The sequence below is a fragment of the Trichechus manatus genome, unplaced genomic scaffold (genome assembly GCF_000243295.1).
Source record: "Trichechus manatus latirostris isolate Lorelei unplaced genomic scaffold, TriManLat1.0 scaffold00002, whole genome shotgun sequence".
NCBI lineage: Eukaryota > Metazoa > Chordata > Mammalia > Sirenia > Trichechidae > Trichechus > Trichechus manatus.
Window position 1 is genome coordinate 11,798,166 of NW_004443938.1, and position 24,094 is coordinate 11,822,259.

General features: G+C 41.2%; 1 protein-coding gene across 1 annotated transcript; it reads left to right on the plus strand.

The window, feature by feature from the left end:
• Nucleotides 1-1,366: 1,366 nt before the first annotated feature.
• On the plus strand, nt 1,367-22,582 carry RSPH3 (radial spoke head 3). Its single transcript, XM_023728283.1, has 7 exons — nt 1,367-1,396; nt 2,266-2,948; nt 9,332-9,419; nt 17,443-17,584; nt 19,075-19,220; nt 20,439-20,642; nt 22,201-22,582. Exons 1-7 carry the CDS (start codon nt 1,367-1,369, stop codon nt 22,396-22,398), a joined length of 1,491 nt encoding a protein of 496 aa, XP_023584051.1. The 3' UTR covers nt 22,399-22,582.
• The last annotated feature ends 1,512 nt before the right edge of the window (nt 22,583-24,094 follow it).

Genomic DNA, 24,094 nt, shown 5'->3' on the forward strand with positions numbered 1-24,094 from the left:
TAACCAACCTGGGAGGCATCCTACCTCTGCACTCAGATGAGACATGAAATTATTGTTGAAGTCACTCTAAGCTGCCTTTGTTACTTGAGGATAAAAACATTCCAAGTGATAAACTAATGTTCAGTATTTCTATGATATGGTGTCAACCTTCCTTTCTAGTGGTATTTCTGCTTTTACAATTCATCTACACATACCCCTCTTCTTGTTGTTGCCCTTCGAATCAACTCCAACTCATGGGGACCTTATGTATAAGGCTGTCTGGCCCTGCACCATCTTCATGATCATTGGTATGTTTGAGTCCATGGTTGCGGCTATTGTGTAGATCCATATCATGGAGGGTTTCTTTCATTTTCACTGACCCTCTACTTTACCAAACATGATGTCCTTTTCTAGCGATTGGCTTCACTTGATGATGTGTCCATAGTAAGCGAGCCCAAGTCTCACCATCCTCACTTCTAAGGAGCATTCTGGTTGTATTTCTGCTAAGATTGATTATAGTTCTCCAAATACACTTTGGGCTTTTGAGCTTCTGATCAAGCCATATCCTCCATTCTGAATGCACTTCCCCCAAGATTTTTGCCAAATACTATCATTCAAAAGACAACCAAGTAGACAAATAAAATGTGGTATGGTCAGACTACAGAATATTTGTCAGCCATAAAAAAGAAATACTGATACATACTATAACGTAAATGAACCTTGACAACATTAGGTTCAGAGAAAGAAGCCAAATACTAAAGGCCACACGTTGTACGTTTCCGTTACATGAAATGTCCAGAATAGGCAAATCCGCAGAAACAGAAAGTAGATTAGTGGTTGCCAAGAGCTGGGAGAGGAAGAAATGGGGAGTGACTGTTAACGGATTTCTTTTGGTGACTGACGAAAATGTTCTGGAATTAAATAATGGTAATGGTTGCACAACCTTGTGAATTTACTAAAAACCACTGAACAGTACACTTTTTTTTTTTTACACTTTTAATAGGTGAATTGTATGGTATGTGAATTGTATCATAATAAAGCCATTTTTTTAATGTTATTATTTTCCAAACACAATTTAAGCGCCATTTTCAGCTTTAGCCCTTTCATTAAATTACCTTAAAATTAACTAATCAGATCTAAAATGTTCCAGCAGCATTGTTACCTCTAGCATTTATCATGCACCTTTGTTAGCACTATTTACACAACGCCTAAATCTGCTTTAGACTATTAGCTTCAAAGCACAGGAGCAGTCCAGGAGATCTTATAATATAATGGCTTGCCACTGACTCAGCATAGTCCTAAGTATTTTGTATTTATTAATTCTCTTAATCCTTAGAACAAACCCCAAGAGAGAAATCCAGTTATCCCCAATTTGCAGATTAGGAAAATGACTAACCTGCCCAAGGTTCTGGGGCTAGTAAATTGTCAACCTGGATTCAAATTCAGACAGCACTGAACTGAAAGAGTAAATGAAAATGCAAACGATTATCACACTTCACTTAGTCAAACTGTAAGATTTTTAACATCATCAATAAATAAATAAATAAATAAATATACACACCCTCCTGCAGAGACGATTCCCAACTCATAGTGATCCTACAGGACAGAGTAGAACTGCCCTATAGGGTTTCCAAGGAGCACCTGGTGGATTCCAACTGCAGACCTTTTGGTTAGCAGTCAAGCTCTGAAACACCGTGCTACCAGGGCTCCACTAAAACCAAGTCATCCTGTGTTTCTAAGCACAGATCCAGCTCAGTCAGCATCATTTTTCAGAGGCTAGAACCTGATGGTTTAAGGCACGTGGTTGTGGTTGTTGTTGGGTGCCCTGGAGTCCGTTCTGACTCACGGTGACCCCACATGACACCCTACGTGCTACAGCTCCATAGGACTTTCTTGGCTGTAATCTTTACAGAAGCAGATCACCAGGCCTTTCTTCCGCAGCAACACTGGGTGAATTCAAACCGCCAAACTGCAGGTTAGCAGACCAGAGGAAACCATTTGCACTACCCAGGGACCATGGATTAAGGCATAGAGGACCTAAAAGAAAGATTCAAGTAACCACCAGACAGGCCCACCCCTTCCCAAAACTAGACGGCTGCAGGGCAGTCCTTGTCGATCGGTGCACCCAAGGGTCCTCCAGAGTGCTGGCAAGACCAGTAAGCGGAGAAGTAAGCTGGGAAAGCACAGACAAGTTGCAGGGCAGCGTCCGCCGGCTCTGGACAGAGGGTAGAGGAGGGTGTGGGTGCCGGGAACCCCGGGGAAGCCCTGCCCCGTGGCACGTAACAGAGCTGGTGCCATGCGTGCGTGACAGCAGGAGCAGCTCGGGGCGCAGCAGGGCGGCAGCAGTGGCTGGAAGAGAAACAGCAGAAGACGCCGCGGCCAGCGGGGAGTACGTGGGCCAGGGAGAAGGAAGCGGACATCAGCCTTACCAAGCCAGCCTCCACCCCAGAGCTGGGGACCACCGCCACCCGCGCCTCCTTAGCCGGACAACCGCTGGGGCGCAGGCGTTCCTATGGTGCAGGCGCGGCGGGGCGGAGCCAGGAGCCGGAAGTGCCCCGCGCCCGGGACCGGAACTCCACGGAGGTCCCGCGGACCGATGGAGATCCTCGTTGCTCGGCAACCGTTGTGGGCGTAGCCGGCAGGCTTTACGCTCCTTGGAGGGAGCCTAGCGTGGCACCCACAGCCTGCCCTGGCAACCTCCCGTCTCGCCCGCCTCACTTCGTATCGCCCCTGCTTGCGTCGCGGAATCCCTGTCCCTGGCACTACTTACATCTATCCGGTTCCCACGACACCTTAGCGCCCACCTGCCTCAAGGCCAGGCTCCACCGTAAAGAAGGCGGCCCGAGGCCGGACGTGACCCTTTCGCTGACCGACCACAGCTCCCCGGCCATGGGCACCTACACCTACACCAGCCGGCCACGGCCCCTGCCCTGCCAGCGCCGCCGTTACCGGGACAGCCTGTTGCAGCCGTGAGTGCCCGAGCCGCTCTCCCCAATCAACCTCTTTGTGGTCTCCAGCTGCAGCCCATCCCAGGGCCCGGGCCTGGCCCTCCATGCTGGCGAGACCTGCCTGTGCTTTCCCTTGCCTACACTCCCCCGAAATAAAATTTCTTCTCTAAAAAGCTCTCCAATGGCATGGAGAAACGAAGCAAGAAGGGCGAGTGGCGGCACTGGGACAATTTTAGTGATGTTGTATTGAGTTGCTGGGCATGACTGATGACACGTACACAGAGATCGGCTCGTTTCACAAAGTCTGAGTCAACTAAATGTTTACTGGTGGTCGGCTGTGTGCCCAAGCACCTTACTGGGAGCTTTTTAAATAAGAGACGTCTATCACTTTAAGAAAACAAAAACAGAGAAATTAAATGTGGGCAGGGATTATTTATATGACAAAAGGATTCAGTTTAAAACTGGACTCCTTTCAAAAACACTATCTATTGCCTTTAAATATGGTAAAACCTGTGAAAGCCAGAACCCGTGTAAGGCGGAAACTTGTCAGGGAAGGAAAACTCAAATATTCTCCACTAACAGAGAGCGGTAGAAAAGTGGTAAGACTGCACCCTGCCAAAGGTGGAAAGCTTTGCAAAACCTGGAAAAACAAAGTGGTCCCGTCGCGTTCTGGCTCTCACAGGTTTCACTGTAAACCAGCCAAACCAAACCTGTTGCCCTCGAGTCAATTCCAACTCATAGTGACCCTATAGGACCGAGTAGAACTGCTCTATAGAGTTTCCAAGGAGCACCTGGTAGATTGAAACTGCCAACCTTTTGGTTAGCAGCCATAGCACTTAACCACTACGCCTCCAGGCTTTCCAGGTTTCACCGTAGTTGCTTACAAATCATTATCATTAAATCAGACCAACAAATAAGATAAACAAGAATCAATGGTAGTTCATAAGGAACAAATACTTTTTGTGGGGGAGAGGGAGATAGAGTTAGTTGTTGAAATGTTGAAGTAATTCCTTGATCAGTGTGTTAAGGTAATGCTGAAGACAGTGAAATCTCAATTTCAAAAAAATAGTTGAGACCACTTTCCATGGTAGCCATTATAGCCTTATTAATATTGAAAATGGTCCAGGAGAATACCCACTGCCATCAGAAACAATAGCTACCCTATAGAACAGAGTACAATGGCCCTATAGGGTTTCCTAGGCCGTAATCTTTATGGAAAGGAGCCCTGGTGGTGCAACGGTTAAAGCAGTCGGCTATTCACCAAAGATTGGTGGTTCGAATGAGGTTTGAACCTGCCAGCCACTCTGCAGAAGAAAGGTGTGGCGATCTTCTGTAAAGATTTGGAAACCCTATGGGGGAGTTCTGCTCTGTCCTGTAGGGTCACTATGAGTTGGAATCAACTCAGCGGCAGTGGGTTTGGTTTTTTTTAAATATTTGTGGAAACAGTCTGCCACATTTTTCTCCCATGTAGCTGCTGGTGGATTCGAACCCCCAACATTTTGGTTAACAGCTGAGTTCTTAACCACTGCACCACCAGGGCTCCTTGTCCAGGAGAATACTATTACCTACACTTGCTGATGAGTAACTAGATGACCATATGCAAAGAGAGTATACTTTTGTGTCAATTTGGTGAAAAATCTCCATCCTGTGAAGTCCTAGACCCTCTCTTGATCAAAGTTTTATACTTCAACTGGATAAATCTTTCAGATGACACATGGCTGGAGTGGATAGCTTAATATAATCGAGGAGAGTCAAGGTTCCAAATTACCTTGATGGAGTGTATAAAACCCTGAAACCCGTCGCCACTGAGTTGATTCCGACTCAAAGCAACCCTATAGGACAGAGTAGAACTGCCCTGTTGAGCTTCCGAGGAGGGCCTGGTGGATTCAAACTGCCGACATTTTGGTTAGCAGCCAACCACTGTGCCCCCAGGGCTCCGACAGAGTGTATAACTGGGCTGAAATCAGAAGATGAAATGTAATTGGATGACTGTAAAGTTCTATAAGTATGGAAAGTCAATTGCAGGAATACCTGATTTTCCCTTTGGAAAGAATCTAAAAATTTAACACAAGCCTAATGTGAGCCTAATGCGGTTTAGGTAGTTTAAGGCCTGGTGGTCTACTTCCGAAGATTAGCCAAGATTCCACCTTTTCTTAGAATCATAAGTCTTAAATACCAATTTTCTCATTTTACAAGCAAGAAAATATAATACATCTTTTATGTACTTGTTGGTAGTTAAGTGACAATAAACTCTATTAAATTCACCTTTAAGGATATCTTAGTTATTTAGTGCTGCTATAACAGAAATACCGCAAGTGGGTGGCTTTAACAAACAGAAATTTATTTTCTTACAGTTTAGGAGGCTAGAAGTCCTAATTCAGGGTGCCAGCTCCAGGGGAAGCCTTTCTGTCTCTGTCTGCTCTGGGGGAGCGTCCTTGTCTCCTCAGCTTCTGTTTCCCAGTTCTTTGGAGATCTCCATCTGGTTTGGCATCTGTCATCTCCCATCTCTGCTTCCTGAATCTGCTCCTTTTATATCTTATAAGAGATTGACTCAAGACACACCCTACACTAATCCTGCCTCATTAATATAATAAAGACAACCCATTCCCAAATGGGATTATAACCACAGGCATAGAAGTTAGGATTTATAACACATATTTTGAGGGAACACAATTCAATCCATAACAAGGCATGTGTCCAAAGAAAACTGTGATAATGACATCCTTATTTCACAAATCCTTTGGTAAAGGATTCATAGCCCTTCTAATGAAACAGCAATGTTTCTAAATGTGAATAAATTGACAAAATTACCTTAGAATATATTTTTTATTTGATCCTGCCCAGTTGAATCATTGTGGTATGCAGAACAATTGTCCCCCAAAGAATAATGGTCCTAATCCCAAGAACCTGCGAACATGTTACCTTACATGGCAAAAGAGACTTTGCAAATGTGATTAAGTTCAGGATATTGAGATGGAGTAGTTATTCTGGATTATCCAGGTGGGTCCAGTGTAATCACAAGGGTCCATTTAAAAGGGAGGCATGAGGGTCAGAGTCAGAGGAGGAGATGTGACAATGGAAGCAGAGATTGGAGTGATGCAGTTACTGGAAGGCCCACAAGCCAAAGAATGCAGGCAGCTTCTAGAAGCTGGAAAAGACAAGGAAACGGATTCTCCCCTAGAGCATCTGGAAGGAATACAGCCCTGCTAATATCTTGATTTTAGCCTGGTGAGACCCATTTTGGACTTCTGACCTCCAGACATGTAAGATTATAAATTATGTTGTTTTAAGCTACTAAGTTTGTAGTAATTTATTACAGCAGCAATAAGAAGCTAATACAGTCGTAGACAGAACTGTGTTCTTCAGTGTTTATCTTTGCTTTTTCCAGATTTTCCTGTTTTCTCCACTTGTCCTACCCACTGAATGTCCTTTTCTCTTCATCCATTTCCATGTCAAAACAGGAATGGATACAATCTCATTTATGATTATGAATAAGTAGGAATGAGTTAGGGAATATTGATACGTTAGTAGCCTTGTCTACTACCCATCTGTCAGTTTATCAAGCTGTGGTGGCTTGTGTGCTGCTGTAATGCTGGCAGCTATGCCTCTGGTATTTCAAATACCAGTAGGGTCACCCATGGTGGACAGGTTGCAGGGCACTTCAGACTAAAACAGACTCGGAAGAAAGGCCTGGCGATCTACTTCTGAAGATTCACCAATGAAAACCTTATGGATCACAACAGAACACTGTCCAATTGGCTTGCTTTGGACAAGTTATCAGGAGGGATCAATCACTAGAGGAGGACACCATGTTTTGTAACACAGAGGGCCAGCAAAGGCAAGGGAGACCCTCCGTGGGATGAATTGGCGCAGTAGCCACAATGATGGACTCAAAGATGCTGGCAATCGTGAGGATGACGCAGGCCCGGGGAAGTTTCCTTCTGTTGTGCATAAGGTCACCACGAATCAGAGTCAACTCGACAGCAGCTGACAACAGTAGCCGTGTAAGCCATTAACCTCCGATTCTCTATAAGAACTTTTAGACATCTGCAGGTAGGTAGAGAAGAGACCCGGGGGGGGGCTCTAAAATTATCAGCTTTTAAGGAGCTCTAGAGGCAAATGTAATTTTAGGTGGTTTAAGGATTGGGTCTATTAAGGTCTCTTTCCTCATTCAGATGGCTCAGATCAACCCAGCAGAGAAGTAGAGAGTGCCATGGGGAGGACGGCTGGTGTCAGATGGTGAAAAAGTTGGAGAGTGGAGGTATGTCTGGCCTCCACCTCGTAGGAATCAGCTTTGTGCTGATGGTGATTCTCTCTCCCCCTCGTGAATTTGGACGGCTTCTGACACCGCTAGATCACACAGAAGTTGTGCGGAAGGTACAGCGAGGTCCCATTCATCCTCTCCCCCTGCACGTTGTTTCCCTGTTACATCCTGCATTCCCGTGGCCATTGGTACTTTTAATACGATCAGGTGGAGCACTTTAACTTTTCTCCAGCAGCTTCACCAGCAATAGATTATGGACTTTTGTTTTTTGACAGTGTCGTGGGTCCAAAATTGTTCCTCATTGTTAGTTTAATTAGCACTGTTGTTGTTAGATACCGTCCAGTTGGTTCTGACCCACAGTGACCCCATGTACAGCAAATCGTTGCCCAGTCTTGCACCGTCCTCAGTGTTGAGTGGCTTGTCTTCCGGCACTTTATCAGACAGTGTTCCGCTGCTGTCCGTAAGGTTTTCACTGGCTAATTTGTTTTTTTTTTGGAAGTAGATTGCCAGGTCCTTCCTCCTAGTGTGTCTTAGTCTGGAAGCACCACCGAAACCTGTCCACCATGGGTGACCCTGCTGGTATTTGAAATACTGGTGGCATAGCTTCCAGCATCACAGCAACACACAAGCCACCACAGTACAACAAACTGATAGTGGTAATTAGCAGTAGGAGGCTTTAAACAAGTAAGCATTGTTTGGATTTTCCGTTTGAGAAGATCAGTGGCTGCGATGTAGGCAGCAGGTTGAAATGGTCAGGCTGCTAAGAGACTGGTGTGGTAACCCAGGTAAAAGGCAGCGCGGCTGGGAGCAATGGGTGGATACGAGGGAGATTTGGGGGCAGAGTCATAGGACTTGCTCGATGTGGGGGCGGGTAAGGGGTAAGAATCAGAGATGACAGCCAGGTTTCTGGGTTGAGCCAGTGGGTGGTCCGCAGTACCATTTGCTGAGATAGGGAACACTGAAGATGTAACGAGATGAAGTGATGAACAATAATTAGTTGAGTAGTTGAATTTTGAGGTTGCCTTTGAAACATCCTTGTGAGACGTCAATGGGCAGTCAGTATACTGGGCAGTCGGTATACATGCCTGGAGCTCAGAAGAGACGTCTGAGCTCTGAAGGTACAGTAAAATTGGGAGTTTTAGGTATCAGGATCCTAATCGCAGCCTTGAAAATAGATGAGGTCAACTGAGGACAAGAGAGGGCTGAGCTCTGAAGAAACCCTCCTGTCCGGGAGGAGCCAGCAAACAAAGACCAGCCGAGCAGTAGGAAACCGATCCAAAGACCGCAGTGGAGTCACGGGCCAAGGAAAGAGAGCGTTTCAGGAAGGAGTGGTCAGCTGAGCTGGACACTGCACAGAGGGCCAGTAAGATGAGGAGTGAAACCTGTCTGGGTTTTAAATAATATGGAGTCAGGTCATTCGTTAGTGGCTTCAGCATATGATAAGTAAGCAACATACTGCCCTCTCAAAATCATTTCTGATAGAGCACCGTTATTGGCATAGAGTCGGTGTTTGGTTTCATAGCTGTAAATAGGATATCGTTTGAAGACTTCTGAATGAAAATACTAGGTGTGTGTTTTTCACTATTGTTTCATTCTGATCCCTGAAATTAAATTTTTGTCAACATTTAAAACAATAACTTTTAAAAAAAGATTGAGTTTAAAGAACAATGAGAAATCTGACTTATTTTTTTAAAGCCAGATTGTTTTATTAATGTAACTTTCAAATCCTTGAATCAAACTTTTTTTAGTCCTTTAGGGTGGGGCCCTTTTCAGACGGGCCGTTTCACACATGTTCAGTAGTCCCAACAGATTTACAGTCTAAATGCAGCTCTGCCACTTACTTGCTAAGTGACCTTAGGCAGATTGCTTTCTGAGTCTGTGTCCTCTTCTGCCAAATGGGAATCATGGTACCTAACTTGATGACTTACGGCGAGTAAGGAAGGATCATGTGTGTGAAGGGCCTGGTTTGTAATATGCCTTCCCTGACTGGTAACCATCTGTCTTCTTATTTTATGGATTGTGCTAAAACAAAAATCTATTTAAGTATTTTCGTCTTAATCCAAATCTTACTGAAAATCACTTCCATTTATAGATACCAACACTCTATTAAGGCAGTTATTTAAAATTTGCTGTTTTACAGAGAGAACGAACCTATGCATTTTGGAAACATAATGTATGACAGAAGGGTGATCCGAGGCAACACTTATGCTCTACAGACGTTACCGCTGGTTAGTATAATTTGAATGGTCTAACACAGAGATTCCTAGGTTATCTGTGGTGAAGGACCAATTTGTTTGTTTGTGTGTTTGTTGCAGACCAAAATGTATAAAATACCATAACGATGAATTACTAAAAAATGAAATGAAAAAAAAAAGCACACAAAATATGGTTCAATTTTATTATTAGATTCAAAAAAGTCTAATTGTCATAATTGCTCTGAAAGTTTCTAAACTTTTACTCTCAATTTCTGTCCTGAAATTGTTACAGAGCTGGGCCCACAGTTCATGGATGGCACTAACCTGAGAGCCACACGCTGAGCGGTACTGGCCTAACCCATTCAGGTCACCATTACTGGCTTGCTTAGATGAGCCGTACTCTAATACTATGTCATTATTTAATCAAAAACTCTGAGTTATGCTTCTTTAATTCACTCTGCAAATATTTATTGAGTATTAGGTCTTCTGCCGAGTACCTAGGATACAGAGATGAGTAAGACATGATATGATATTAAATGTGATGATTTCTTGGCACAGAACTAAAATACGGTTAGGTTAATCTATAAATAGTATATAATGTCTAAGTGCCTAACACCACACGGATATATATGGAATGTTAGATCATCTGAAGCAATGGTTCTCAAACCTGGGTGTGCATCAGAATCACCTAGAAAACTTATTAAAAATATGTATGCTTAAATCCTACCTTAGAACTACTGAACTGAAACCTCCAAGGATTAGACACAGGAATATGCATTTTTAATAAACTTCTCTGGGTAATTTTGATACAGTCAGTCCAGGAACCAGCATTTGGAACCAACACTTCAAACATGATATAGACGTATGCCTCAACATTTTCTTGTGATGGTACCAGGAACACTGGCATACCTAGTACAAATATAGAAAATAGAACCATCTACATTTTTCATTTCTTAGTCAACTAATGGAGCCCCGGTTGCACAGTGGTTAAGCACTCACCTGCTAACCGAAAGGTCAGCAATTCGAGCCCACCAGCCGCTCCGTGAGAGAAAGATGTGGCAGCCTGCTTCCATTAAAATTACAGCCGTTCAGACCCTGTGGGGCAGTTCTGCTTTTCCTGTTGTTGTTGTTCGGTGCTGTCAAGTCAGTTCCAGCTCATAGCAACCCTACATACAACGGAACAAAACACTGCCTGGTCTTGGGCCATCCTCACAATCGCTGTTATGCTTGAGCCCATTGTTGCAGACACTGTGTCAGTCCATCTCCTTGAGGGTCTTCCTCTTTTTCACTGACCTTCTGTCTACTTTACCAAGCATGATGTCCTTCTCCAGGGACCGATCCCTCCTGATAACATGTCCAAAGTAAGTGATATGAAGTCTCGCCATCCTTGCTTCTAAGGAGCATTCTGGCTGTATTTCTTCCAAGACAGATTTGTTCATTCTCTAGGCAGTCCATAGTATGTTCAATATTCTTCGTCAGTACCATAAATCAAAGGCGTCAATTCTTCGGTCTTCCTTATTCATTGTCCAGCTTTCGCATGTAGATAAGGCAATTGGAAACACCATGGCTTGGGTCAGGCGTACTTTAGTCTTCAAGGTGACTTCTTTGCTTTTTAACACTGTCCTATAAGGTTGCTATGAGTGGGAATCGACTCAACGGCAACAGGTTTTAGTCAACTAGTTAGCACCATACCTTAAAAGTCTCCACTGAGACTTTCAGACAAGATGGAATTCACCCATTCCTTCCTAGTTCTCCCCCTAAAAACCCTAGCCATAACATAAACAAACACAGAAAGACTCTGAAAGGTAGAAAGCAGAAGGTGCAGTGGCGAGGGATTTTGGGACTTGAACACAATGGCTGTGAGTTCCCTAGGATTTCTTTTTACCTCCTCCATATCCCATTCAGGACACTGGGGAAGCCTCTAACCCAGAACCACCAACAGGGTCAACCCCGGGAAAGCCTGCTCCCTCTAGCCAAAGAACTAGCAAAAGGGCAGCCTCCCAGAACAGAACACGTTTTGACAGTACTACACCTCTACTCTAGCCTAACACCGACAGAACTGCTCTGCCCCTCTCCATGGTGTCGGCAAGGCCGAGGTGGGAGTTGAACTTCCATCCCCACATGGCAACAACAAGGCAGTGCTAGTCGACCCTCCACTTCCCACATTAAAAGATTAAAAGGATAATAAGGGAATACTACATAAATTTGATGACTTAGATGAAATGAACCCTTCAAACTGTCAGCTACCAAAACTCACTCAGTATGAAATAGATAATCTGAATAATCCTGTAACTGCTAAAGAAATTGAATTTCTAATTGAAAAATTTCCAAAAGGGAAATCTCCAGGCCGAGATGGTTTCACTGGAGGATTCTACCGGATGTTTAATTATTATCATCAATTTTAAGGAAATACTTCAAAACTCATTTTATGAGACTAGCGTTGCCCCGATACCCAAACCAGACAAAGGGGGGAAAAAAAAAACTAGAGACCAATATTTTTCATGAAGTTAGTTGCAAAGATCCTCAACAAAATATTAGCAATAGAATCCAGCAATATATTAAAAGTATTATACACCACAACAAGTGGGATTTATTACAGGAATGCAAGGATGTTTCAATATTTGAAAATCAGTCAATGTAATCCACCATATCCACAAGCTAAAGAAGAAAAATCACATGATCATATTCATTGATGCAGAAAAGGCATTTAACAAAATTCAACATTCATTCATGATAAATACAGAAAATTAGGAATAGACAGGAACTTTCTCAACTTGATACAGCATCCACAAAATAGCTACAACTAATACCATACTTACTGGTTAAAGAGTGAAAGCTTTCCCCATAAGATCAGGATTGAGACAAGGATGTCCACTCTCACAGTTCTTATTCAACATAGTGCTGGAAGTTCTAGCTAGTGCAACAAAGAAATAAGATATCAAGATGAGAAAGGAAGAAATGAAACGATCCCAATTTGCAGATAATAATATTATCTACATAGAAAATCCCAAGGAATCTACAAAAAACAAAAAACTCTTGGAGCTAATAAATGAGTTCAGCAGCACTGAAGGATACAAGGTCAACACACAGAATCAGTCATCTTTCTGTATACTATAAAGGAACATGTGGAAAACAAAACTTAAAACACAATGCCATTTACAGTCACTCAAAAAATGAATACCTAGGCATAAATCTAACGAATACATGGGCTGTAACCTGAAAATTACAAAATGCTAGTGAAAGAAATCAAAGAATATCTAAATAAATGGAGAAATATACCATTTGCATGGATTGGAAGACTCACCATAATAAAGGTGTCAGTTTTCCCCAAATTGATCTATAAATTTAACACAATTCCTATCAAAATACAAGATTTTATGCAGATATATGCAAGTGTATTGTAAAAATTTATGGAGAGGCAAAGGAACTAGCATAGTAAACAATTTTGAAAAAGAAGAGTAAAGTGGGAAGAATTCTACCAATGTTAAGACTTACTGTATAGTCCTTTGGAAGAAGTACAGCCAGAACGCTACTTAAGTGAGAATGGCGAGACTTCATCTCGTGTACTTTGGAAATGTTATCAGAAGGGACCAGTCCCTGGAGAAGGACATCATGCTTGGTAAAGTAGAGGCTCAGCGAAAAAGAGGAAGACCCTTGACACAGTGGCTGCAACCATGGGCTCAAACATAATGATTGTGAAGATGGCACAGGACCAGGCAGTTTTTGTTCTGTTGTACATAGGGTCGCTATGAGTCAGAACTGACTTAACGGCACCTAACAACTACAACAACGTGTAGCGCTAGTAATCAAGACTGTGGTATTGGCAGAGGTTTAGACACATGGATCAATTGAACAGAAGGGAACCCAGAAATAGACCAGCAAAAATATATCTAGCTGATTTTTTTACAAGAGGACAAAAGCAATTCAATGAAAGAAAGATAGCCTTTTCAACAAACAGTGCTGAAGCAATTGCACATATATAGGCAAAAATAATAAAACGAACTTCAACCTAAATCTCACATCATATACAAAAATTAATGCAAATGGATTATGGAGTTAAAACTACAAAACTTTTAGAAGACAACGTAGGAGAAAACCTTCAGAACCTAGGGCTAGGCGAAGAGTTCTCAGATATCACACCAGAAGCACAATCCATAACATAAAAAATAATCAATTGGACTTCATGAAAATTAAAAACTTTGTGATGTGAAACCCAAACCAAACTCATTGCGGTCAAGTCAATTCCAACTTATAGGAACCCTACAGGACGGCTTAGAACAGTCCCATAGGGTTTTCAAGGCTGTAAATCTTTACTGAAGCAGACTGACATCTTTCTCCCGAGGAGTGACTGGTAGGTTCTAACCACCAACCTTTCGATTAGCAGCCAAGTGCTTACCCACTGCACTGCCAGGACTCCTCTTGTGATGTGAAAACCCTCTTAGTCATCTAGTGCTACTGTAACAGAAATACCACAAGTGGATGGCTATAACAAATAGAAATTTATTCTCTCACAGTCTAATAGGCTAGAAGTCCAAATTCAGTGTGCCAGCTCCAGGGGAAAGCTTTCTCTCTCTGCCAGCTCTGGAGGAAGGTCCTTGTCATCAATCTTCCCTTGGTCTAGGAGCTTCTCTGCGCAGGGACCTCGGGTCCAGAGAACACACTCTGCTTCTGGCACTACTTTCTTGGTGGTATGAGGTCCCCCGTCTCTCTGGTCCCTTCTCTCTTAGGAGATTAACTCAAGATACAACCTAATCATATAGGATGAGTCCTGACTCATTAACATAACTGCCTGTAATCCTGCCTCATTAACATCATAGAGGTAGGATTTACAAAACATTGGAAAGTCACATCAGATGACAAAATGGTGGACAATCACACAATACTGGGACTCGTGGCCTAGCCAAACTGATACACATTTTGGGGGGACACAATTCAATCCATAACAGACCCTGTTAATATGTTGGAAAAGGCAAGCTACAGAGAAGAAAATATTTGCAAGCCACTTATCCAACGAAGGTCTTATATCTGGAATACATAAAGAACTCTCCAAACTCAACAGTAAAAGAACAGTCAGATAACGGTCAAAAGATATGAGGAGACATTTCACCAAAGAGTAGATATGGATGGCAAGTAATCACATGAAAAGATGTTCAACATCATTAACCATCATGGAAATGCAAGTTAAAACCACAATGAAATGTAACTACATACCTTTTAGAACAGCTAAAACAAAAAATAGTAATAAGAACAAGTGCTGATGAGGATGTGGAGCAACTGGAAGTCTCCTACATTGCTGATGGGAATGTAAAATAGTGTACAACTTCAATTTCTACTCTGGAAGATTGTTTGGCAGTTATTTACAAAACTAAGCATACACTTACCATTCAACCCTGCAATTTCACTCTTAGGCATTTATCCCAGAGAAACGGAAGCTGATGTTCACACATAAACCTCTACGTGAACATTATTCAGAATAGCTTAAACTGAAAACACAACCTAAGTGTTCTTCAGGAGGTAAATGGCGAAACAAACTCTGGTACCTCCATACAAAGGACAACTGCTCACTAATAAAAACTGACTATTGATACGTACAACAACCTGGAAGGATCTTAGGGCATTATGTTTAGTAGGAAAAAAAAAAGCCAGTCTCAAAGGTCATGTACTGTATAATTCCTCTTACATAACATTCTTAGATGGACAAAACTATAGAGACGGAGAAGAGATCGGTGGTTTCCGGGGGATAGGGGTGGGAGGAGGCCTGGGTACAAATACAGAAATGTAGCACAAGGGCATTCCCTTGTGGTGATGGCAAAGGTTTACATCCTGATTGTGGTGGTGGTTACACAAGTCTATGTAGGGAAAAATGCATAGCACTATATACACAGACAAGGAGTCCTGGTGATGCAGTGGTTAAATGCTCGGCTGCTAACCAAAAGGTCAGCAGTTCAAACCCACCAGCTGCTCTGTGGGAGAAGGATGCAGCAGTCTGCTTACATAACGATGACAGCCTTAGAAACCCTGTGGGGCAGTTCTACTCTGTCCTGCAGGGTTGCTGTGAGTCAGAATCAACTTGATGGCATCGGGTTTGGTTTTTTTAATATACACAGACACGCACAAATGAATGCACGTAGACGTTGCGAAAACTGAATGAGGACTGTTAACAGTGTTTTACCAACGCTGATTTTCTGGTTTGGGCTTGGTACAATTAGACGTCACCACTGGGGGGAGCTAAGGGAAGAGTACATAGGACTCTACGCACTTTTTTGCAATTTCCTGTGAATCTGTAATCATTTCAAAGTAAAACTTTTTTTTTTAAAGCAATGTTTAACTAGACCCCTGAAATAGTTAACGATGGGTAGAACATTTCTAAAATGAACTTGTCAAATTTATGTGAACACCCCAAGAGCTGACATTTATAATTCTGCTCCATTGAGAAAATGGAAATAAGCATGGTATTTATAATAACGTAGAATAAATACACAAGTTAAAGAATCTCAAAATATTAGTAATTGTATTTGAAAAATGGAATTATAGATGATTCCTCTTATTTTGTAATGTGCCTTATTTTATAATAAAAGGAAATGATTATGTCGGGTACTGTTATACTATTTACATTATCATCTGATTTGTTCCTTACAACTTGAAACCTTAGATTGATGTTTCTGGTATTCCCATTTTACAGATGAGAAAACTGGGTATCTGAAAATTTAGGTTCTTAGTCCAAGGCTTACTAATTCTAGTAGTTAACAAATTGAAGAGTTGGAATCTGAACTTCAGAGCTAATGCTCTTCTTTCCACTGTTCAAAGCAAATATAGGGAAAAGTTTATAATATATAGGTGTTATGTTAGAAAAACAGTATAGTGTCAGTGGTATCATCACAACTTCAAAAACTGTAGCATTTAAATGACAGTAGCCATTATATTAGGGAGACGGGATTGTAGGTAATTTTTACTTCAATGTTGCTGCACTGTCGCTTCAGTTAAAAAGTTTTCCGAATTCTAATTTTAAATATTAAAATTTTTTATGTTCGGTGCTTTCATCTTTCCTTTTGTTTTCCTGTGCGCTTCGCGATAACATAGGTCAGCTATAGAGAATGCCCCATATCAAATCAAGAGCCGCCAAATATCGAAGAACACTGTGAATAATTGTATTTTAATCCCTTAATCACTGGACAATGAATAAGGAAAATCAAAGAAGAATTGATGCTTTTGAATTAGGGTGTCGGCGAAGAATATTGAATATTCATGGGCTGCCAGAAGAACGAACAAGTCTGTCTTGGAAAAAATACAGCCAGAGTGCTCCTTGGCAGCAAGGATGGCGAGACTTCATCTCACATACTTTGGACATGTTATCAGGAGGGCTCAGTCCCTGGAGAAGGACATCAGGGTTGGTAAAGTAGAGGGTCAGCAAAAAAGAGGAAGACCCTCAAGGAGATGGACTGACACAGTGGCTGCAACAATGGGCTCAAGCATAACAACGACTGTGAGGATGGAGCAGGACCGGGCACTGTTTGGTTCTGTGGTGCATGGGGTCTCTGTGAGTCAGAACGGACTCAATGGCACGTAATAACAACAACAGCAATCCCTTAATCAGTTGTGTTTTTGTATGCTTGGACAGGCTTCACTTGGACTGAGGATATTTTCTTTGTGAACTAAAATATTTTTAAGGAAATTCTATCCAAATGAAATTCGGATTAAAAAAAATCTAATGCTTTTCAGTTTCTTAACTACACATTAAAGTTTATTGTAACTGAAATTCATATGAGTTCTACTAGGCACCAGAGGAATTCATGGTAAAAATGCTTGAGTGAGGAAAGATAGTTTATTATATAGGGTTCTGTAGCCATTTATCCCAGTTAATAGCCATACTTTGAAGTTATTTTTATGCTACCAGATATCTTTGTAATTACCTGACAAAGTTCCCATAAAACTTGAATCATCCCGTCACTAATAATCTGGAAGTGTTTTCATGACAGATGCTTTGATACTATCTAGGAATCACCTTCAGAAGGCAGGTCTATATGCTAAATGTAAAAGCCTCTTCTGTCACCGTTAGGCTGGGCAGCCAGATCCTGTCGAGCTTCAGAGGCAGCAGCAGGCTAAGAGGAGGGCCCTCGCCAGGAAGCGAGCCCGAGAACAGCTCCGACCGCGCACTCCTGAGCCTGTGGAAGGCAGAAAGCACGTGGATGTGCAAACAGGTGTGCTCCCATTGCCGTTGGCTTACTCAGGTTTTCATCACGGTTCATTTTTATTTGGCCTTTCTCTGTATTGTTTATGTATTTCACATGCTTCCCAGTACTTCCCCAGTCACATGGTGGGGAGCAGTATATATTATTGTATTGGGTATGGCTGGAAGTGTGGAACAGTCACATATTCTATTCTTAAACTAGGATTATTTCTCACTTTTCATCTGCATCCCCCATCATGAGTCCCTGGTCTTTTCATCAGGACTTGCAGGGCAGTGTGAAATGGGGACCCAGTCCATTTTGGCATTTTATTGGTCTGTTGAGAGGAGGACACCCACTCAGATCTGAGTCCCATCCCTTTCTTACCAAGTCCCCTTCCACTCCCTCGTTTTGTTCTCCTTTCGCTTTGTACATTCCCCAGGGCCACACAGCTCTCCTGAGGCCAGTGCCAGACTTCTTCCTACTTGTCTGACTATTCTAGATGCTATGGAGGCTTACCTAGACCCATAGGGTCTAGCTGTGTTGTTGACAGAATCTCGGCAACCAGACAACACTTGGTGTTTTCCTAGGACCAATGTAACTACTCAAGATCCACCGGGTACCCTGGCAAGATGGTGAGTGGAGTCATCAGGGTTCTTTCCAGGTGGTAAGAGCAAAAAGAAGAGAACCATTCCACTCTTTTTCCTCTGCCTTGAGGCCAAGTCTAGAATCTGTGTATGTCTGTGATTAGCCAATTTAGTTATAACTCTGAGAGTTAGGTTTCACGTTTATGTTATACCATGAGAGTAATAAATGACATAATAGCAGCCACCTTGTGTTGAATATTTCCTGTATCTCTGAGACTATACCAGGTCCTTTACCTGTGTATCTTCTTATATTACTACAAAGACTCCATGAGACAGATCATTATGATCCCCTTTACAGATGAAGAAACTGAGGCCCAGAGAAGATATAACTTGGCTAGGTCCCGTGTTCAACATCTGACTCCAGTATTCATGTTCTTGGCATGATACCACACTGCCCCTGCCTCCTATGAGTTATTTCTAAGATGAAACTTGTTTTCATGTATGTTTATAATCTGTAGAGTAGAGAGAACATTAAGTAACCTGGTCACATGGTGCATGATTTTAAAAAACATCCAGGAGTTTTCAACTTGTTATACATGATCACGTTATCAGTCATCCACACATGTTATTGTCTTCCCACTTCCCATTATACTTTGCATCTAGTACACACCCCTGATCTTGTACTCTTTTTTAGTTCTGTTTTCAAATACAAAGCTCGGTGCTTTCTAGACAGTCAATAAATGTTCTGTAGTCTTCCAAACATGTAAAAACTCTTAGTTCCTCATGTGATTTGAACTCCACATTTGAGCACTTTCATTCTAAGACTTACTTTCTGATGCATTTAATTCTATTTTAAAGGAGCTAAGGTTTCAAAATACACATATATGCTTGAAATAGATGAGAATTTCAAACTCAATGTATATGCATTCTTCTTAGAATTGTACCTTGAAGAAATTGCTGACCGCATAATAGAAGTTGATATGGAATGCCAGACAGATGCGTTTTTGGACAGACCACCAACACCTCTCTTTATTCCTGCCAAAACTGGCAAAGACATGGCCACCCAAATACTGGAAGGAGAGGTAAGGTACATACTTTGGGCTTCCCTCTATCTTTTTATAAGTGAATTAAAGTTAGGTTTAATTAAAAACTTAATATGTGCTAGAACCACTTCAGAGGGCCCTGGTCATACAGTGGTTAAAGCACTTGGCTGCTAGCCTAAAGGTTGGTGGTTCAAACCCACCAGCCATTCCATGGAAGAAAGATGTGGCAGTCAGCTTGCATAAAGATTACAGCCTTGGAAACCCTATGGGGCAGTTCTGGTCTGTCCTGTAGGGTCGCAATGATTCGGAATCTGCTCGACAGCAATGAGTTTTTGGTTTTAGAACCACTTCACAATCAGAAAGATTTTACTTATTGACTTTAATCTAGGTATTATCTGTAAGTTTTTTCCTGCAATACTAGAAATGTTTTTAAATACTATGTTCTTATTTCTTCTCTTTCTGATCAAGAATGAAATCATTAGAAATATTTTTAGAATATATAAACATTTAATTTGTTTGCATGCTGTTTATGTATGTATATTAGGTAGACTTGTACCAAATAAGAAAAAATAACAACCTGGTGTAAAATAAGATACCCCTATTAGTTGCTTGTGTAATACCTAACTTCTATGAAGACAATCTCTCTGTGTTAAAAATAACTTTAAAAAAATTACATTTTTATCAATGTGTCATGCATAAGTAGGGCAGTTTATGAAATTGAAGAACAGACGGAAATGCTTATATGCATAATGACTTAAATGATTTAAGACTTAAAGAAGCTTTAAAGAACTGTCATTGAAATAAAATATCTTCAGAAGCCCCACAGGAGAGTACATTTGCCTGTAAATCCTAGAAATGGATCACCAAAATGTCCGTTATTCTTGTTCCTTAGTTCATCAAACTGTTATCAAAAACAACCAGTAAAAATTGAGCAGAAAAAGCACTGAATAAGAAAGACAGGATATTTCTCTTGGGTTTCAGAGTTTGATCTTAAAATTGTTGAGTATCAGGGTTCATCTTGCTGACTTTTGTAACTTTGACTTAATAGAATTTTGCCTGTAAACAAAATGCTGTTCGGTGTTCCTTGCAGGGTTGCTTTGAGGATTAAAGACCATAGATAAAGTGCCAGCATGGTGTCTGGCACACAAAAGACACTCACATAATATCCCACTATTACTATTGTTCTTTTTATATTTTTCTATTGGGCACTCAGTTCATGATTGAAATTTTAAATTTGCTTTATTTTGTATGTTTAAGCTCTTCGACTTTGATCTTGAAGTTAAACCAATGCTAGAAGTTTTGGTGGGAAAGACCATCGAGCAGTCTCTTCTGGAAGTAATGGAAGAAGAGGAGCTGGCCCACCTGCGGGCCAATCAGTACGCGTACGAAGAATTACGGAATATCGAACTCGCTGAAGTTCAGCGACTTGAAGAGCAAGAAAGACGACACCGAGAGGAAAAGGTACGGAATTCTGTTTTTCTTTCTTAGATAATATTTGGCTATTTAACGCATTATGCTCAAAATTACACGTACTATGTCATAAGATCTTTGGAACTATGTTAGAAAAAGACCGATAGTATGTGTTGCTCAGGTCTCTCCTCTTGTATGACTAGATCATTCATGGACTGAATTACATGTTTTAGATTCCATCTTACATAAATTGAGTTCCCAAGGGTTGTTAAATGGAATAATTTAAATTATGTGTGTCTGAAATGGAAGGGACTCTTAAATATGAGGAGTCCGAGAGAAAGAAAAAATTGATTTGCCAAAGTCAGTGGCAGAAAAGGTTGAGGGAAGGAAAAAGTGGAATGTTTTGGGGAGGGGCGAGGGGTAAGAAGTAGGGGATCTAGACAGAATCTGGGTCTTTTCCCCCATGGCCAGGCCCTTTTCTGTGCCCTTGGGGGTACACCACCACTACTTGGGTCCTTACAGAATAATTTTCACGTTATAGGTGTTTAGAACCTTCAATAAGCAAAGTTTTATAATCCAGTTTTTAAAATATGCCAATGACCTTCCAGTTAGGAAACACTGGACCCAGACATCTTGGAGAATCTTCTGGTTCTGGCATTAACTGTCACCCTGTGTTGTACACTGAATGAGCAAATGATAAGGTAGTGCCTTGATACCTAAGAGTTAAAATGATTTCCCAAAGAGCCTAACTTACCTCAGAGAATAGTCCCGGGAAATTCTACTCAATCCCTAATCAAATGAACTTTAGATTTTCCTTCAAAATGAATAATTAAATAATGGTGTAAAGAGCATGGGGTTTATGGGATTTATTGGCTTACAAATATAAACACTGACAAAATGAACTTTGTTGAAATAACCAGTGAAGTCTTTATCAAAGAATACTTATTTCTTTGTTTGCTGTTAAGAAATATATCATGAAATAAATGAAAACTATAAATCATCTAGACTTATATTTGCTTAAACCTTGAAAATAGATTTAGCTAGAAAATATACTAATTACATGACAGTAGCAAAGACCATTAGCTTTATAGATAATTGTATGGTCTAAATAAAGCAACAACAAAAAATAGGAGGTTCTTATAATCTTCAGAACCATTTCAACTTTATGAATTCAGAGAATTATTACAAACAACTTGATTCATTGGCCCAAGTTCTTTAATTGATGATGTCTAAGCAACTAAAATTTTCATATCGGCTATACTTTGTGATGATTATAATTAAAAATACACATAATCATCTCTATCCTTTTGATACCGTCCATCCAGTCAAACACGTATCTCCTGACATTGTTTTACTTGAAAATGGATCAGATGAGTTTTACCTCAAGCTCCATCTTTTATACCTTTCTGAATTCAGTATCTATTAGTTGTTGAAGTACATTAAAATCTTGATGGAAAAAAAATGAACTTTGAATAGATACCTTGCTGTCCATTTTTTTTAATACAGATACACGTCCAAAATCTTCCGCACATTTCCTTCACTAGAGTCAGTATTTGGGGAGGACATGATAGCTCAGTCACCATCTGTGATAATGTGTTTCTTTTGACAGGAACGTCGTAAGCAACAGCAGTGGGAAATAGTACACAAGCATATGGAGACTGCACAAAAAATTGCTGCTCGGGCCTTCGCTCAGCGTTTCCTGGCTGACCTTCTTCCATCTGTGTTTGGCAGTCTCAGGGATGGTGGCTACTTCTATGACCCCGTTGAAAGAGGTTTGTGGAGGTTTTTGTTAGATTCACTGTTCTAATAAGCATCCTGTTAATGGTTCACATTTATCTCAGGCCCATTTTATTTTCAATTGGAACTTTCCGTCTCCGAAACAAATAAAAAAGTCAACTATAGTTGCTTCAAGTATGTACCATTGCTAATAAGAAGTGTATCATAAAGATCTTGATTTTAGGATGTTAGCTTTTCTTTATCGAGAAGCAAAATTGGATAGTAGAAAGAAATTGCACTTGATGCCAGAAACTTGAGTTCAGGCCACGGCTGCATTGTTAACTGGCTGTATAACCCTTATCTTCCCCATCTGAGAAATGAGAATTATTTAGGAGTTAAAGTCATAATGTGTATGAAAACTTCGTGTAAGCTATAAAGCACTATGTATGTGTAAACAGTTGTTAAACTTGTTCTCAGCTGACTTTCTATTCCAGTCAAAACCCCTTTGGGGCCAGCCATTGAGTTCATTTATTCATTTAACGATACTAATTAGGTACTCGGAGCCCTGGTGGCGCAGTGGTTTAGAGTTTGGCTGCTAACCAAAAGGAGATTGTGCTAGGCACTGTGTTAGTTGTTGGAGATTAAAAAAGAAGAAGGCCTGATCTGAGTCTTTGTAGAGGCCATTGGCTGTCAGCTATCTCTTAGCGTCCCCCCAAAGCCGTCCCTCCTCACCTGGTCTGGCCAAATGAAGGGTAAGAGGTTTTCCATTTTCACACCGCCACCCTCCTTCCTAAGGTTAAAAAGCACTTACATCCACAATGCTTGGTTGTTAAAATCCTATTTGGCCAATAGTATTTTAATAATGTTAATTTGTACTGCTTACATATTCAATTTTCCTAGAGATCAGATGACAGACAATATCATTAGTTTAAATGTTTATCGTACTTTCCAACATAGTACTTTGCATGCCTTAGCTGTTGAATAGATAGAGCAGATGTAATCCCCATTTTTCAAGAGTAGAAGCTAAAACTCAGAGAAGCTAAATGTTTTGCTCCCAAATACTCAGTTGGCCAGTGGACGTGTTTAGGTCTCAAACTCACTTGGAACTCTGACTCGGCAGGTCCAGTGTTCTTTCTGTGAGGCCTCCCACTGTGAGTCACAGATGCCAGTAACCTTTTTCCTATTATGGATTGCTGACCTACAGAAACAGTCAATTATAGATCACTTAAAAGCTTGCGAATGAAATTCATGCCCAAGATTAAAGTTATTTATAGTTGTGAAGATAATAGTCTCTCATTCTTCATTGTCTCCCTATGAAAAATAATTAGATGCCTGCCCCCACCCCCTCCCCCCCCAAAAAAAGTTCTGTTCAGCTTCCCTCAGGCCCTAGGCTTCAGGTGGGAGTCTTCTTTTGACTGGCGTGGCCCAATTCCAAATTTGGGCTGTTTGAATTGGAGCTCTGCCCCCATGTCCACATCTTCTACCTGCCTCTTTGACTCACCTCAAAGTACAACCTGTGAAGTAAGCTTTGACTTCAAAGAAAGCTTCATGATTCTGAAAATAGTTTTTCTAGTGCAGTAGAAAGAAAACTGACCAGAACATATATAGCAGAAGAGCTACTTCTGAGAAATCAGCCATGGAAAACCTACTGAGCACAGTTCTTCTCTGACATACATGGGGGCGCCATGAGTTGGGATTGACTCAATAGCAACTGGTTTTGGTAATGAGTCTAATATTTTGTATTAAGAAAACAATGTTGATGAATCCATTACATTAGGAAAAAAGCA